This window comes from Protopterus annectens, chromosome 3.part0 (assembly GCF_019279795.1).
Source record: "Protopterus annectens isolate FY-2018-M chromosome 3.part0, PAN1.0, whole genome shotgun sequence".
NCBI lineage: Eukaryota > Metazoa > Chordata > Ceratodontiformes > Protopteridae > Protopterus > Protopterus annectens.
Genome location: NC_056731.1, coordinates 1212852150 through 1212867978, shown reverse-complemented (window position 1 = coordinate 1212867978; position 15829 = coordinate 1212852150). Strand labels below are relative to the sequence as shown.

General features: G+C 42.8%; 1 protein-coding gene across 3 annotated transcripts in view; it reads right to left on the bottom strand.

Moving 5' to 3' along the window:
* LOC122796716 (desmoplakin) overlaps window positions 1-15829 on the bottom strand; it is a 1113853-nt gene that overhangs the window by 940347 nt on the left and 157677 nt on the right. For all 3 annotated transcript variants that reach the window (XM_044065413.1, XM_044065414.1, XM_044065415.1), the window contains exon 2: window positions 7109-7208. In XM_044065413.1, coding sequence (XP_043921348.1) covers window positions 7109-7208 — 100 coding nt within the window. The remainder of the gene's footprint in view (window positions 1-7108; window positions 7209-15829) is intronic.

The following is a 15829-nucleotide window of genomic DNA, read 5'->3' as shown; positions in this document are numbered from 1 at the left end:
AAGGGCCTGCAACTCAGAAACCCTTCTTGCAGAAGTAATGGCCAACAAAAGAGCAGTCTTCCATGACAAGTATTTCAATTCAGCAGAAGCCGCAGGCTCAAAAGGTTGTAGAGTAAGTTTCTCCAACACAAAATTGAGATCCCAAGCAGGAGTAGGAGCTTTACGTGGGGGTCTTATATTCTTTGCCCTCTAAGAAATTGCTTGAACAAAGGATGCGAAAACAATGGTGGGTCACAATCATAGTGAGCTGAAATAGCTGCAGCATGAATCTTAATGGAAGAGAAAGACAAACCTTTGTCCAGTAACTCAGTAAGATATTGAAGAGCCACACTCAAATTAGGCTCAGTAATCTCCAAATTGTTTGCTGCACTCCAAAACAAAAATCTCTTCCATTTTTCTGCGTACACTTTCCTTGTACTAGGTCTTCTGGCTTCCATAATCACATTTAAAACTTGTTGAGGAAGCTGAGACCTGCTGTCTTTCAAAACAGAATATGCCAGGCTGTTAGATGTAGAGAGTGAAGCTTGACATTGAGCAGATGACCGTCCCTCTGAGACAACAGGTGTGGAATCAAGGGTAAAGGCCATGGAGGCTTCCTTACCAGACTCCTTAGTAATGGGTACCAGTGCTGCCGAGGCCAATCTGGAGCTATTAAAATCATCCTTGGCTTGTCTTGTCTGACCTTTAGAAGCACCTTTGGAAGAAGAGGCAGAGGTGGAAAGGCATACACATGAAGATTTTTCCAACTGAAAGAAAGAGCATCCACTTTCCAAGCTGTGTGATGAAATCCTTTCTGCAAAACTTTGGCAGCTGGTGGTTTAGTGGAGAAGCGAACAGATCTATGTCTGGAGTTCCCCATGACACTGTCAATTTTGAAATACATGAAGATCCAGTTTCCACTCGTGGGGATCCATGATTTGTCTGCTTAATACATCTGCTAAGGAGTTCTGTGCTCCCGCCAGAAACCTTGCCTGAAGAGTTAGTTGCAGACTGAGCGCAGTCTCCCATAAAATCATTGCTTGTCTGCACAATGGGTAAGAATGTGTTCCCCCTTGTTTGTTGATGTACCACATGACAGTTGTGTTGTCTGTTAGAATCAACACCTGCCCTGGAAGAAGTAACTCCTTGAAAGCCATTAATGCAAACTGAACTGCTAACATCTCTTTCATGTTGATATGTAGATGCTGTAGTCTGGCAGGCCACTTGTCTTGTATCCACTTTCCATTTAGATGAGCTCCACAAGCAACATCTGAGGCATCTGTCGTTAGAATCTGACTTGCCTCTGGCCGGGTCACAGAGAGTCCCTTGTTTAGGTGACATTCCTGAGCCCACCACAAAAATTCCTTTTGAATGCAAGGTATTATTTGAATGACAGTGTCCAAATCCTGGCAGTGCTGTGTCCACAGATTTTTGAGATACCATTGTAGCTTCCTCATATGCAGTTTGGCATTGGGAAGCACCAGAATACAAGATGCCATGAACCCTAAGGCTTGAAGGACTGTCCTTGCAGTCAGCCCGGACTGAAGAGATAGATGATGGAAGTAACTGGAAAGATTCTTTTGTTTGTCCGGGGTTAAAAAGGCCATCTGGGCTGCTGTATTCAGTCTCACACCCAGAAAGCACATGTCTTGAGAGGGTACTAGACTGGACTTTATTTCGTTCACAGAATACCCTAGGCATCTTAGCACTGCTATGACAAATTTCAGATGCTGTATAAGATCTTCTTTTTCTTGAGCCAGAATCAGGCAGTCGTCCAAGTAAGGATAAATTTGGATTCCTTTTAGCCTGAAGTAAGCTATCACTGGAGCCAGAACCTTTGTGAATACTCTGGGCGCAGTAGATAAGCCAAAGGGCAATGCAGAGAACTGATAATGAGAATTTCCAGCTCGAAAACGCAGATACTTCCTGCAACTTAGTCTGATTGGCACATGAAGGTAAGCTTCCTTGAGATCTAAAGTTACCATCCAGTGATCTTTGCCCAGCAGAGGTAAAAGCTGTTGTAACGTCAACATTTTGAACTTGGGAATGTCCAGATAAGTGTTGAGGATAGATAAATCCAGAATTGGTCTCCACGTATTCCCCTTCTTTGGTACTAGGAACAGGCGAGAATAAAATCCTAGGCCCCTTTCCGCACAGGAACTGACTGAATGGCCCCTATTTGGAGCAACAGAGAAATTTGCTTGTGAGCCTCTGTCCTTTGAAGAGGAGGAATGTCTGGCATGCCTTTGAAAGGAGGCAAGGTATGGAAATAAAACCTGTAACCGTGGTGAATAATATCCAGAACCCATCTGTCTTGGGTAATTAAATCCCAATTTTCTTTGAAAAGAGACAGCCTTCCTCCCAAAGGTGCTGCCAGGCGAGAATGTACTGGCAGCTGAAAAGGTAGGTCATTGGGTCTGCTTACGAAAGGACTGACCCCTGCCCTCACCAGAAGTCTGAGCAGGGGAACTCCCTGTCCTAGGCCTAAAAGAACCCTGAGCTCTGCCCCTACCACGTCTAGACCTACCCCTAGACTGGGAATCATAAGCAGGATAAGTCCATCCCTTAGTGGGCCAATTTCTACTAAACTTGGAGGCTGCACCTGTAAAAATCTTTAACAGTTTGCATAGACTTAGCCTTGTCCTCCATTTTCTTCAAAACTGCTTCCACAGGCGAACCAAACAACACATCAGACTGTAAAGAAGCATCCAAAATCCTTGTCTTAACATGCTCAGCTAAATTCTGATCTCTCAGCCAGGCGTGCCTACGAAGAACAGAACCAGTGGCAGCCACCCTGGAGGAGGCCTGCACAGCATCAAAACCACACTGCAAAGAATGTTTACCAACCTGTTCAGACACATGAACTAAATCCTGCAACTCTTTACACTCAATACCTTCAGCCAGAGCATCCACCTTAGATTTCAACTGTGAAAGAAGATAATTCTGATATTTTAACATGTGAAACTGACAATTCAACGCCTCATGGCTAAAGTGGAAGAAGTATACACTTTCTTTCCCCATCTATCCAAAGCCCTTGCCTCTTTATCAGGAGGGACAGGATTTTTAACAACTGAGGCCTTCACACCTTTAGGCCCCTGAGAGACAGTTTCTGGGTCCGCCCTAGGACTCTTAAAAGATACTTATGAGCTTCAGGCACCCTATAATACCTATCCGGTTTAACTGGGGCAGGAGGCAAAGAATCAGGATTCAGGGAAGCCTCTGCAAACACATCTTCCACCACATTCAAAACAGGAGGTATAGCCAAAGGCCTATGCGGGGTTAAAACAAGAATTCCCTAAGCCTTTTCCTGGAATCAGAGAAATCTTGACCTTCCCATTTAAAATGCTCCCTCATGGAATGCAGAGTCTCTGAAAATGAAAAATCCTCAGGAGGAGAAGCAGAAGGAGTAGAATCATCCACATCAGAATCAGAATAAGGAGGGAACTCCTGCAAGTCTTCAGCCGAAGACTCAAGCCTCCGAGCATTGCTCAAAACTCTCAAACTCAGGTTCCACCCTAGGCCTCTTATCAGGAGGGGCATAGAACCCTAATCATAGTAATCAAATCCTCTGCCATTTTAAGCATATGTTTCTTAGGCAAAGATCCTGAAGTACTAGGAGAAACCCCCCAGAAGCTAAACTTGGCCTGCCCCTCAAAGAAGCCTTGGAAACTGAAGGAGAGGCTCTAACCACCTTAGGAAGAGAGGGAAGAACAGCCACCTGAGAAGCCCCTCAGCCTGGCCTACTTCCTGAGAGGATACATCCTGTAACAGTAAAGTCTCTTCCTGAGACTCCAAAGAGACACCTGGCAAAACCTCCGCTCCACTGAGCCTTCCAAAGAACCGACGCCTGGGACTGTCGGTTCCTCCACCCTAGGCTTTGCTGCTTTATCTTTGCGCTTTTAGTCGAAGCCGGCCGGAGCATCCGACGGCATTTTATAATTACAACGCTTCCCAAACACTAACCTGGCACAGTCTAACCTTCTCTTAATAGTGCGTTTGTTAAATCTAGCACAAGAGCGCCATCCAACAACGCCGTGCTCAGGCCCTAAACAAGGTATACACAAAGTATGGTAATCCCTATGAGGTATCTATTTCCCACAAGAAATACAGTTATTCACTTTTTCTGACATCCGGTTAAATACTGAGGCAAGAAAAAACCAAAATATTCCCCAACGGGGTACTTAGCCAACTTTGATTCGGTCTGAAACTCTGACTTCAGAAACTTTCAGAACGCCAACCTGCACTCGCAAAATTGCTTCTGCATCGGACCATGCGGCAAAAAAGACTGAGGATATGACGTCGGTCATGCGCATTAGTACCCTGACGTACTGACGTCAGTCTAATGCGCCCTGACCGACGTCAGCCATATACTTTGGTATTCGGGCCGACTGGACAGCGGACTACCCAATAGTTAGGACTGCAGCAATGTGGAATGAAGAACATCTGTATGTAATAATTTACTTCCAACTATTTCTCTTACACTTTTAAAATAGATTATGTCCCTGTTTGTCAACATCACAGTTGTGCTGTCAGAACTGGAGAACCCCTTTTTTCAAATCTGTCTGAAAGTTTTTAAAGTCAAAATGACAGCCATCATTCATTTTATATTTAAATGCCTTTTCCTCATATTTTACTCTCAAGTACCTTGAACCTGAATTGTAACCACATGGGTCCCTCAGGCTACATATGAGGACACTGTTGTGAGGGTCATTCTTCCTTTGGATAATGAAATTAAACTGAAATTCCATCTGCTTGACTTTGTGATAGCTCAGGTGGATGTAAAAGACCCCACAGTATCTACTGAAAAGAGTAGGGGAAGTTCTCCGAATAGTATAAATACCAGCTTAGGTCTCCCCTTAATGGAGGTCATTAGCCTAGTGGGACTGGTCTGTTCAACAAAGCATAACCGGATAGATAGATAGAAAGATACAGACAGATAAATAAACAGTGGGCTCATACTGAGTGGTATCTATTCTATCTACCATGAGATCTCATTCCTGCTGTAAGAGAGATGACTCTCTGCTTCCTGTGGTTGTGAGTGTTGACCCAATCTGTTTCTAAGGTACCACTGTAGCCTTTTACTGTACAAGTGGGACAGCAGCATCAGACTGCGGCAAGCCATGCAACCTACCACTAACTCCCTGGCTAATACACCTCCTGATATAGAGTATTCTGTAGGTATAGAGTCAGAAAGATAACTCTGTCCTCAGGAAAGACGTTTTTCTATAGGTCCATGTTTAAACATGCACAAGTGGCCAAGCATTCCCAAAAATGTAGACAAAACATATACGGCAGTGTTTACATGGTCTGTGACGTGGAGTAGTTGAAGACTTAGCCCATACCAGAACATGTAAAGACGGAGTTCTTAAATGTACCACTGGACAAGGATCTGCTCTTTGGCCCCGCTGCTGAAGGTATTTTCTTAAGACTGGACAAAGAAGGTAAAAAAATTTAGTTTGTGAAGCAGCTTTTTCAAACCCAGTCATCAAAATTAAGCTCTACTTAACTAAATCTGTGCCTTTATCTCCTAAGTAACACAACAATAAGACAGGCAAAGAGGAAAAAGGGCAAATTCAGAAAAGAATGACAAGAGCTAAGGAGAAGCTTGGAGGCCACGAGGGCTGTGACTCCCATCCAAGAACAGCCATGAGTCAACCTGGACTCCCTTCTCTCCCCAAAGCCCACCATACCACCTCTCACCAGTCTTCCTTTTTATTCCCCTTTCAAAAATGCTAGGAGGGCACTTAACCTTTTTTGTTCAGAAATATAAAGCATTACTCATCAGAATCAAGGATATCAGAAGCCTACGCACTAAGTGCTACACTTCTCTCTTTATAAGGGGACATAAACACCATTGCTGTTTCCAGGACTGGCTGTATGGACTTTAGGAAAGACGTGAAATCCATAACCAGCTGAGAAAATTACTAGAAATAAACCTTGGAAGTGGAAGAAATAAGAGGTATGGCCTGATCTGACACAAGCTTACTGGCACCAATTTGTCTTTGCTGCTTTATGCTTCATGGCTTCAGAAAGAACCCTTCTGAAAGCTACTGGTGGTGGGCAGATGACGAAGACCTTCGGTCCACAGAAACATCCTCAGAAACACAAGCCAAGTGTTAACCACTCTCCCTTACAGTAACATGAATGCTGCCTCCAACACCAAAGCCTCCTCAGCTTCACAAGGTGCAGCTGACATTTTGGTCTAGTTGGATATGCAAAAATTTGACGTGTGGCCTGCAAGTGGTCATGCTAGAAACCTCAGTGAGAACAGACTCCAAAGACAAGGGTTATGAATATGTCTGGCATTACTGGACCTTTAAAGACCCAAGTAATTCAGCAAGAGGTCCTTGGTCTCCAAACATTTTTCTCAAGCTTTTTACCAGTCTTTTTTCTTTGGGGGTAGTCTCCCAGAAGCCTAGATGGACACCATAACAACCTGGAACCTGGCATGTGCCCCTTTTTCATTAAGAATTCCCACAGATGTTTAACTGTCTTTCTAGTTGTCCTCAGGGTGAAGATGGAACAATACAGACATGCATCGACATCATAAAGTCTTTACATGTAATCTGTTTCCCACAAACAATTCAATTACCAACTTTAAACAGTAGATTCTAAATTCAAATATCAGACAAGAGCTATTTATACAAAAATAACTGCAAGACACAAGAAAATTCTGACTGGCAGACTGAAAATACAAGTATTCATGGTAGCAAAATGTGTGAAAAATCTGAAGAAGGTGTCAGCAAAGTCAGCCAAATCAAGGAACTGGCACAAACCTTTGGGGAAGATACAGATCAGATGGAAATCAGACCAGCTGGTAAAGCTACCTGCAGGCAGAATATGTAAAGTAGGAATGACTCCAATAGTGAATATCATGATAAACACTGGGTTTGCAAATGAATTCAAAGAATTAGTCATAAAAACTAAGCACTTAGAACCATTTCAGATTATCCTCTAAAGACCATTTATTTTTCTTAAAAAAGAAAAACATTGTGGTAACCGTCAACATTCTGACATACTGTGCTGAATGCTGAAAACACACACACCCACACATGCGCGCAGTCAAAATGAATAGTACAGAATGCAGTGGGTTATTTTAACATATGTCAAGAACATGCAAAGTACTTACCTGCAGGAGATAATCTGCCTTGTGAAGAGCATCTTCAGTCCTAGCAGCCATTTCTTGGCCATTGCTGAAAAGCCTTTGAATGGCATCCATCTCTCTTACGCTGGAGACAGAAAAAAAGTGTTACAAAAAATACACAGCCATGTGAACTATAAAATAAATACTCTGGAGTACAACAATTTTGTTAAAGTGTTGTTTTATCATAACTAATTCTAAACCACAAAGTATCAATGCATCACATCAGTAAAGATAAAATAGTGCTGTGTGGTGTATTTTCTTGTATGTATACCTAGAAAGTGTATAACAAGGTGAACATTCCAAGATGCTCAATGAGTCAAAAGCAGAAAAAGCAGCAAAACTATTTAATGCTGGCTGTATAATGTTTATGCTGGTCCTACATTAGACTGGGTGGGAAAAATGAATAAAGTATGTAACATCGCAACAGTATGAAACTCTTTGCCTACACAAGACTAGTGGCTGCGTTTTGAAGGATGGGTGTGTGTGTGTGTGTGTGTGTGTGTGTGTGTGTGTGTGTGTGTGTGTGTGTGTGTGTGTGTATATATATATATATATATATATATATATATATATATATATTTATAAATTAACAGGAAACACACTCAACAACAGAAAACACAATTTAATAAAAACAAAGCTTTCAGGAATAGCAAATCCCTTCTTCAGTGTATAAAAAGCAATTCACTGCTTTTTATACACTGATTTGCTATTCCTGAAAACTTTGTTTTATTAAATTGTGATTTCTATTGTGCTTTTTATACACTGAAGAAGGGATTTGCTATTCTTGAAAGCTTTGTTTTACTAAATTGTGCTTTCTATAGTTCAGAGCATTTCCTGTTTATTGAAAAGTTTGCTGCACTTGGATTTACTAGCTGTGGATCTTGGAGCTGTTGCTATATATAAAAATACACACACATACTATATATAACTTATAAATACGTACATATATGCATGTGTGTATGTGTATGTACATATATGTACACACACATATGTATATATATATATATATATATATATATATATATATATATATATATATATATATATATATATACACACACACACACACACATATATACATGTATACATATATGTAGATATATACATACAATCACCACATACATGTATATGTGTACGCATGCACATCCACACACATTATATCTCTAAGCTATACAAATACGTGTGTGTGTGTATATATATATATATATATATATATATATATATATATATATATATATACACACACACACACACACACACACATACATACACATATATCTCTACATCTATTTATTTATATATATATATATATTTATTTATATATATATATATATATATATATATATATATATATGTATACACATACACAATTTATATACGACACCCACGCATATATATATATATATATATATATATATATATATATATATAAACACACATATAAACATATATGTGCGCGCGCACACACACACACACACACACAATTATAATTATGACTGTTGGCGGGATGCTAATGCAATTTATGGCACTTTTGCCCATTTTACATGCTTAGTAATACTATGTACATAAAAAAAGAAAAATGTAATTATTAAGAAAAAGCAAAACACAGAATTAGAACAAACAGAAAAGGGGAGCAAATAATCCTGTCTTTTGTTAGTAAAGATGGGTCTTGCATGATTACGTTTAATACTACACAAGACTGTAGATAACAAGACTGAAAGAGATAATTACATGTTAAGCATAAATTGTCTTCTCTTCCTGCAAAAGGGACCTTACACTGCCACATACAAATACAGCATAATCCAGTTTTTCCTCCTTTGAGTAGCATTTCCCTGCTGTATTCTGTATAATGTCTGATAGTTCAAGAATTTGTAGTCCTCTCTTCTTCCTTTGCCACTAGGGGACAGCAGTTTTCTCCAAATGCCTGGAAATGCAGACTTACTAAGATTAATTCCAGGCTGCTCTTGTACAATAAACCAGCTCTCTTAATGCTAGATTTCTGCCACAATCGAGTGGGCAGTTCAGTCATGAAAGGTAGTAAGCTTGTTACCTGTGAGTGACAAAGTGAGTAAAAACGGTTCCTACAGCCAAGACTCTTTTTTTTTTTTTTTTTTTGTAAATTAGAAAGTGGCTGTAGTGTGCTCAAGGAACAGTCGTTAAGTCTGTTTCAAAGGTGGAGCAAAAAGCAACGGAATCATTCCTCTCTCCACTCTCTAGAAATCATTTCAAAGTGCAGACACTCTCAGTGAAGGGCAGGAACAGACAGAGGAATGGCAATAAACTTTCATAGGGTACAGTCACAGACAGCACTGTAGGAAGAAACTCATACAAGCAGCCGAAGCAGAAAAATAAAATCATGCTAGTTTTTCAACATCTATCAGGCCAACTTAATATTAACTTCATAAATAAAACATTTCTGTGAGTGATGTACATCAAAGTATGACAAAAATGCCTGTCATCAGGAGTGGCCCCATGGCAGAGAGATTATGCCCTTAATACTCCCCAGACAACTAGTAATCAATCAGTGGGACAGGTGGGGGAGAATGGGAGTGACTAGCTCATCCATCCCGGAGGAAGGAAGGCAGCCAAAGCTCATTAGAATAAAAGTACAGTTTTGTTGTTGTTGTGTCTTTTGGCTTTTCCTGGTTAGGGGTTGCCACAGCGGAACTCTGGTCCGCTAATGACTGGTAGTTGATTTTTACGTGCCGAGTTACCAGCCCTGACGCACAACCTTCAACGAAGGTACGTCCATTCATGCATGTCTCCACGCAGAAGACGCTCTAGCTGAGAATTGAACCGGACAGCGTCTTACTGTGAGGCGACAACGCTACCGCAGCACCACCACCGCGGATACAATAAAAGTACAGTTTTGTACCTACCATGAATGTAGATGTTCGAGTGTCTTTCACTGCTGCAGTCATTACACTTGGGTTATCCTGCCGTCAGGCAGTCCCGCAGTCGGCCAGAGTTCCAAAGTCTTGGTCCGGCGTCAGTTGCTGTCGCTTCTTCCCTGACGTCTGTGCGCCAGGGGTATATAAGATGCAGCCGACGCCATTTTCTTCAGTTTTTCTTGCCCCAGATGTCAGGTGCCCCCAAAAAGATAGGCAATACGTAATGCTTACAAAAAGTATAGTTTTTGTACCTACCATAAATGTAAATGTTCGAGTGCTAATACAGCTGCAGTCATAACAGATGGGTTTTCCTGCCATCAGGTGGGTCCTCGGTCGGCCGAATTCCAAAGTCTAGGTCCGGCGTCGGATGTTGTCGCCTCTTCCCTGACGTCAGTGCAACAGGGGTATAAAAGAACCAGCCAACGCCAATTTCTTCAGTTTTTCTTGCCCCAGATGTCAGGTGCCCCCAGAAGGAAGGCAATACATACATTTATGTAATAATGCAATGCAATATAATCAAAAAACAGTAGTTGCAAGCAAATACACCATAAAAGAATACCCCAATCAGGTTGTATGAGTAGGTGTTAGCCATTAGGCCTGTTCCAAGAGGGGAAGGAGGGAGGGAAACCTGGACTGCAGCTGTATTAGCACTCGAACATCTACATTTATGGTAGGTACACAACTGTACTATGTTCATCGTGCATACAGCTGCAGGCATAACAGATGGGTAGAATCCCAAAGCTAAAAAAAGGGGTGGTAGGCACTAGGTGGAACTAGGAGGAGCCAGGATGCCCAGCAAGACTGCAGTGGCAAAGCCTGCTCTAGATTTGGAGTATAATGGTAGGTGATAGTGCTTAGAGAAGGTATGTACAGAACTCCAAGTGGCTGCTTCCAAAATATCTTTGGTAGGTACCCCCCTGAGGAAAGCAGCAGAGGTAGCTGTGGCCCTTGTGGAGTGAGATCTGATGCCTGTAGGTACAGTTTTACCATGAAAAGAGTAACAAAAACGTATGCAGTGGGCTATCCATTTTGAAATTGTCTGTTTGGAAATAGGCTTCCCTTGAGCTCCTGTAGCATAGGACACAAAGAGTTGCTCTGATTTTCTGAAAGGCTTTGTTCTGTCCAAATAATAACACAGCTGTCTGTGAATGTCCAATGAATGTAATAGTCTCTCCCCTTTATTTTGAGGATTAGGGTAAAAGGTAGGCAAGTGGATAGCCTGATTCAAGGCTACCCTGGATACTACCTTTGGCATAAAGGACGGATTGGTTCATAAGGAAACTCTGTCCTGATGGAAAATGATGAAAGGCTGCACAGCCATGAGGGCTTGTAATTCCGAAACCCTGCGAGCTGAGGTGATAGCCAAAAGGAGGGCTGTTTTCCAGGACAAATATTGCAGTTCTGTTGAAGCAGCTGGCTCAAAAGGAGGCAAGGTTAGTTTTTCTAGAATGAAATTGAGGTCCCAAGCAGGTATTGGTTGTTTCCTTGGGGGTTTTATATTCTTAGCCCCTCTGAGGAACTGTCTTAAGAGGGGGTGAGAGAATAAAGGAGGATCAGTGTTGTATTCTGCAGAAATGGCTGAGGCATGGATTTTGATGGAGGAGAATGAAAGTCCACTGCTTAGCATCTCAGCTAGGTACTGTAATATTTGAGGTAAATTCAGTATTTCAGGGTTCTGACCCTTTTTCTCATTCCAGGCACAAAACCGTTTCCATTTTGCGGAGTAGGCTTTTCTAGTAGAGGGCCTTCTGGCCTCCAAAATGACATCCTGCACCTCCTTGGAGAGTACGGTCTGTTGTGAATTTAAGGAATTTTCCATGAGGCTAGATTGACTGTGAAGGGTTTTGAAGTTGTGCCGAGTCAGTAGAAGTGGCATTAGAGGCAGGATCCATGGTGGGGAATGTGTCAGGCTTCTCAGGAGTGGGTATCAGTGTTATCTTGGCCAGTCTGGAGCAATGAGAATCATCTTTGGTCTGTCTGCTCTGGTTTTTAATAGAACTTTGGGCAGCAGAGGAAGAGGTGGAAAGGCATAAACTGTCATTGTTGTCCAACTGAAAGAGAGTGCGTCCACTTTACAGGCCTGTGGGTGAAAGGTCCTTGAGCAGAATTTTGCCAACTGGTGATTTCTGTGGGAGGCAAAGAGATCTATGTCTGGCCTTCCCCATGCTTGAATTATCTTTGTAAACACTTGAGGATGCAACTTCCATTCGTGTGGATCTGTCATATTTCTGCTTAGGTTGTCTGCCAGCGTGTTTTCCTTGCCTGGCAAGTACTGTGCTTGAAGTTCAACTTGTAATTCCAGAGCCATGTTCCAAAGAGACATGGCTAGCCTGCATAGGGGGAATGAATGGGTTCCTCCCTGTTTGTTTATGTACCACATTACTGTGGTGTTGTCTGTCCTTATCAATAGCTGACCTGGATGCAGTAGGTCTTTGAAAGCTATAATAGCATTTATTACTACCATTTCCTTTTGATTGATGTGTAGGTGCTTTTCTTTTTGGGACCATTTGCCCTGAATGCACCGATCTGACATGTGCGCCCCCCAGGCGTAGTCCGAGGCGTCTGTTGTGATGACTTGATTTGCTTGAGGCTTGCAGAATGGGAGGCCTGTGTTTCTTTGGCATGCTTGAGCCCACCACAGAAATTCCCTTTGAAGACATGGAATCAGTGGTATTATTGTTTCCAAACTGTGGCTGTGTTGAGACCATAGGTTTTTTAGGTACCATTGAAGTTTTCTCATATGCAGCTTTGCACATGGGATTAGTAGGATGCAAGATGCCATGAATCCCAGAGCCTGCAGGATTTTCCTTGCAGTCAGCCTGGTGAAAGTTGCCAGTTTTCTGAAGTATTGAGTTAATTTCCCTTGTTTCTCTGGCGTGAGGTAGGCCATCTGGGTGTTTGTATCCAAGCTGGCACCCAGGAAAAATATTGTTTGAGAGGGTATTAGCCTTGATTTCTTTTTGTTGACTGTGTATCCCAGAGAATTCAACAACATTATTACAAACGCCAGATGTTTCTGAAGTATGTGCTTGCTGTCCGCTTGGATCAGGCAGTCGTCCAGATATGGGTATATTTGTATCCCTTGAAGTCTGCAGTAGGCAATTACTGATGCCAGGCATTTCGTGAACACTCTGGGCGCAGTAGATAAGCCAAAGGGCAATGCAGAGAATTGATAATGGGTTGAACCTGCAAGAAATCTGAGGTATCTTCTGCAATCTTGTCTGATTGGGACATGCAGGTATGCCTCCTTGAGGTCCAACGTTACCAGCCAAGACTCCTTGCCCAGCATGGGAAGAAGCTGCTGTAATGTGAGCATCTTGAATTTTGGTACAAGTAAAAATGTGTTCAGGATGGATAGGTCCAAAATAGGTCTCCAATCTTTTCCCTTCCTTGGTACCAGGAATAGTCTGGAATAAAAACCTTGACCCTGTTCTTGTGCAGGTACCTCTTGAATAGCTTTCATGTCCCCTGAGATCTGAAATTTGTTTTTGAGCCTCTGCCCTTTGATTGTGTGGCAGGTTTGGCATGCCTCTCATTTTTGGAAGGGTGTGAAAGTGGAATCTGTAGCCTCTGTCTATAATGTCCAGGATCCATTTTTCTTTTGTGACAATATGCCAATTTTTCGAAAATAATGCCAGTTTTCTGCCTAAAGGTGCTGCCATTTCAGCCTTGCTTGGCATGCAAAGGGGAAAGTCATTGGTTCTGCTTTCTGAATGGTTGTGAACTATCCTCACCACCTCTTTGTGTAGGTGCTTGCCATTGTCTGCCTCTAAACGATCCTTGAGATTGTCCTCTGCCCCTCGGGCGCCTGTATCTACCTCTTTGGGGTCTGTCTGTTGCTGGAAAGGACCAATTTTTGGAAGGCCAATTTCTACTGAAACGTGGAGGTTGCACCTGTAGGAAATCTTTCACTGTTTGCATTGATTTTGCCTTTTCCTCCATTTTCTTTAATACCTCCTCAGCTTTAACACCGAACAATACATCTTTTTGCAGAGGGGCATCTAGTAATTTAGCTTTGACATGATCTGGTAAGGTTTGCTCTTTGAGCCAGGCATGTCTACGTATGACTAATCCTGTAACAGCAGCTCTACATGAGGTCTCTAAAGCATCAAAACCATATTGCAAGGTATGTTTACCCACTTGTTCTGCACTATGTATCAAATCCTGCAACTCCTTCAAGTCTGGCTGTTCAGGTTGTGACATTTTGCTTCTCAACTGTGATAACAGAAACTGTTGGTACTTTAACATATGGAACTGACAGTTTAATGCTCTCATGGTTAAGGTGGCCGAGGTGTATACCTTTTTCCCCCACCTTTCTAAAGCTCTGGAATCTCTCTCTGAAGGTAATGGGTTTTTAGCAGTGGAGACCTTAATTCCCTTGGGACCCTGTGAAATAGTTTCTGGGTCAGCCGCATGGCTTTTGTATAGGAATTGGTGTGAGTCAGGAACCCGGTAATACCTGCCGGGCTTGACTGGAGCTGGAGGTAAAGAATCTGGGTTAAGGCAGGCCTCCGAATACACATCATCTAGAATGTCTAAGACAGGAGGAGGTATAGCCAGAGGCCTGTGCTGAGGGAGCAAAAGGAAATCCCTAAGCCTTTTCTTGGAGTCAGAGTACTCTTGGCCTTCCCAGTGGAAGTGTTCCCTCAAGGTATGTAAGGTTTCCCCAAAAGAATAATCCTCAGGGGGGGAGACAGAGGGAATGGACTCCTCTGCATCAGAATCTTCAAAAGGGGAGTAAGAATGTTCCTGGTCTTCAGAATGTTCTGAAATAATGAAGGCCTGGTCCGAGGAGGGGGATTCTTCCTCCACTCTGGGCCTTTTGTCCGGGGGGGGTTGGGAACCCCTGATAAGAGTAATCAAATCCTCAGCCATTTTGAGCATCTGTTTTTTAGGCATGGGGCTTTGAGAAGGGCCCTGTGGAGCCTATCTTTTAGTATGCATGGCTGCTTTAGACTTAGTGAAAGCCTTGATGGAAAAAGAAGAGGAAGGCCTGTAGACACCTTGAGAGGTGGCAGGTCTGTCTAAACTCTGAGTTTCACCGCCAAGAGTGGCTTCGGTATCTGTAGTCGGGGTATGGGCCGAAGAGCCTGCGACCTCGAGCACAGAAGACGCCGCCAATGAAGTGTCGTCAGTAGTCAGGGGCTGCGTAGGTGCCTCACTGAGAACCGGACCACCTGTAGTAGGCTTTGGCGTGGTGTCTGTAGAAGTCGCGAACCTCGTAAGTCGGTCCTTATCTTTGCGTTTTTTAGTCAAAACTGGAGTCGGAGGATCTGACGACATAATGTAATTAAATTTTTTGCCAAAATAGTGTTGGGCGAACTCCGCCCGACGCTTAATAGTGCGTTTGTTGAATGTAGCACAGAAGCGACAGGCCGAGACGTCGTGGTCTGGGCCTAAGCAAGGTATGCAGAGGGAATGAAACTCCTTATGTGGTATTTGCTTCCCACATGAAATGCAATTATTAACTTTGTCTGACATCGGTCTGAGGCAAGAAAAGTTTCCCCAACGGGGTACTTAGCTTTCAAGAAGACTTCGGACGAAAAATATTCGTAATTTCAGGAGCTGGCCGACTGGCACTTGCGAACTGCTTCTGCTTCGGGCACCGCACGGCAAGTAAGACTGGAGAAAATGGCGTCGGCTGGTTCTTTTATACCCCCTCTCGCACTGATGTCAGGGAAGAGGTGACGACATCCGACGCCGGACCTAGACTTTGGAATTCGGCCGACCGAGGACCCGCCTGACGGCAGGAAAACCCATCTGTTATGACTGCAGCTGTATGCACGATGAACATCATACATAAGGTAAAAACAAA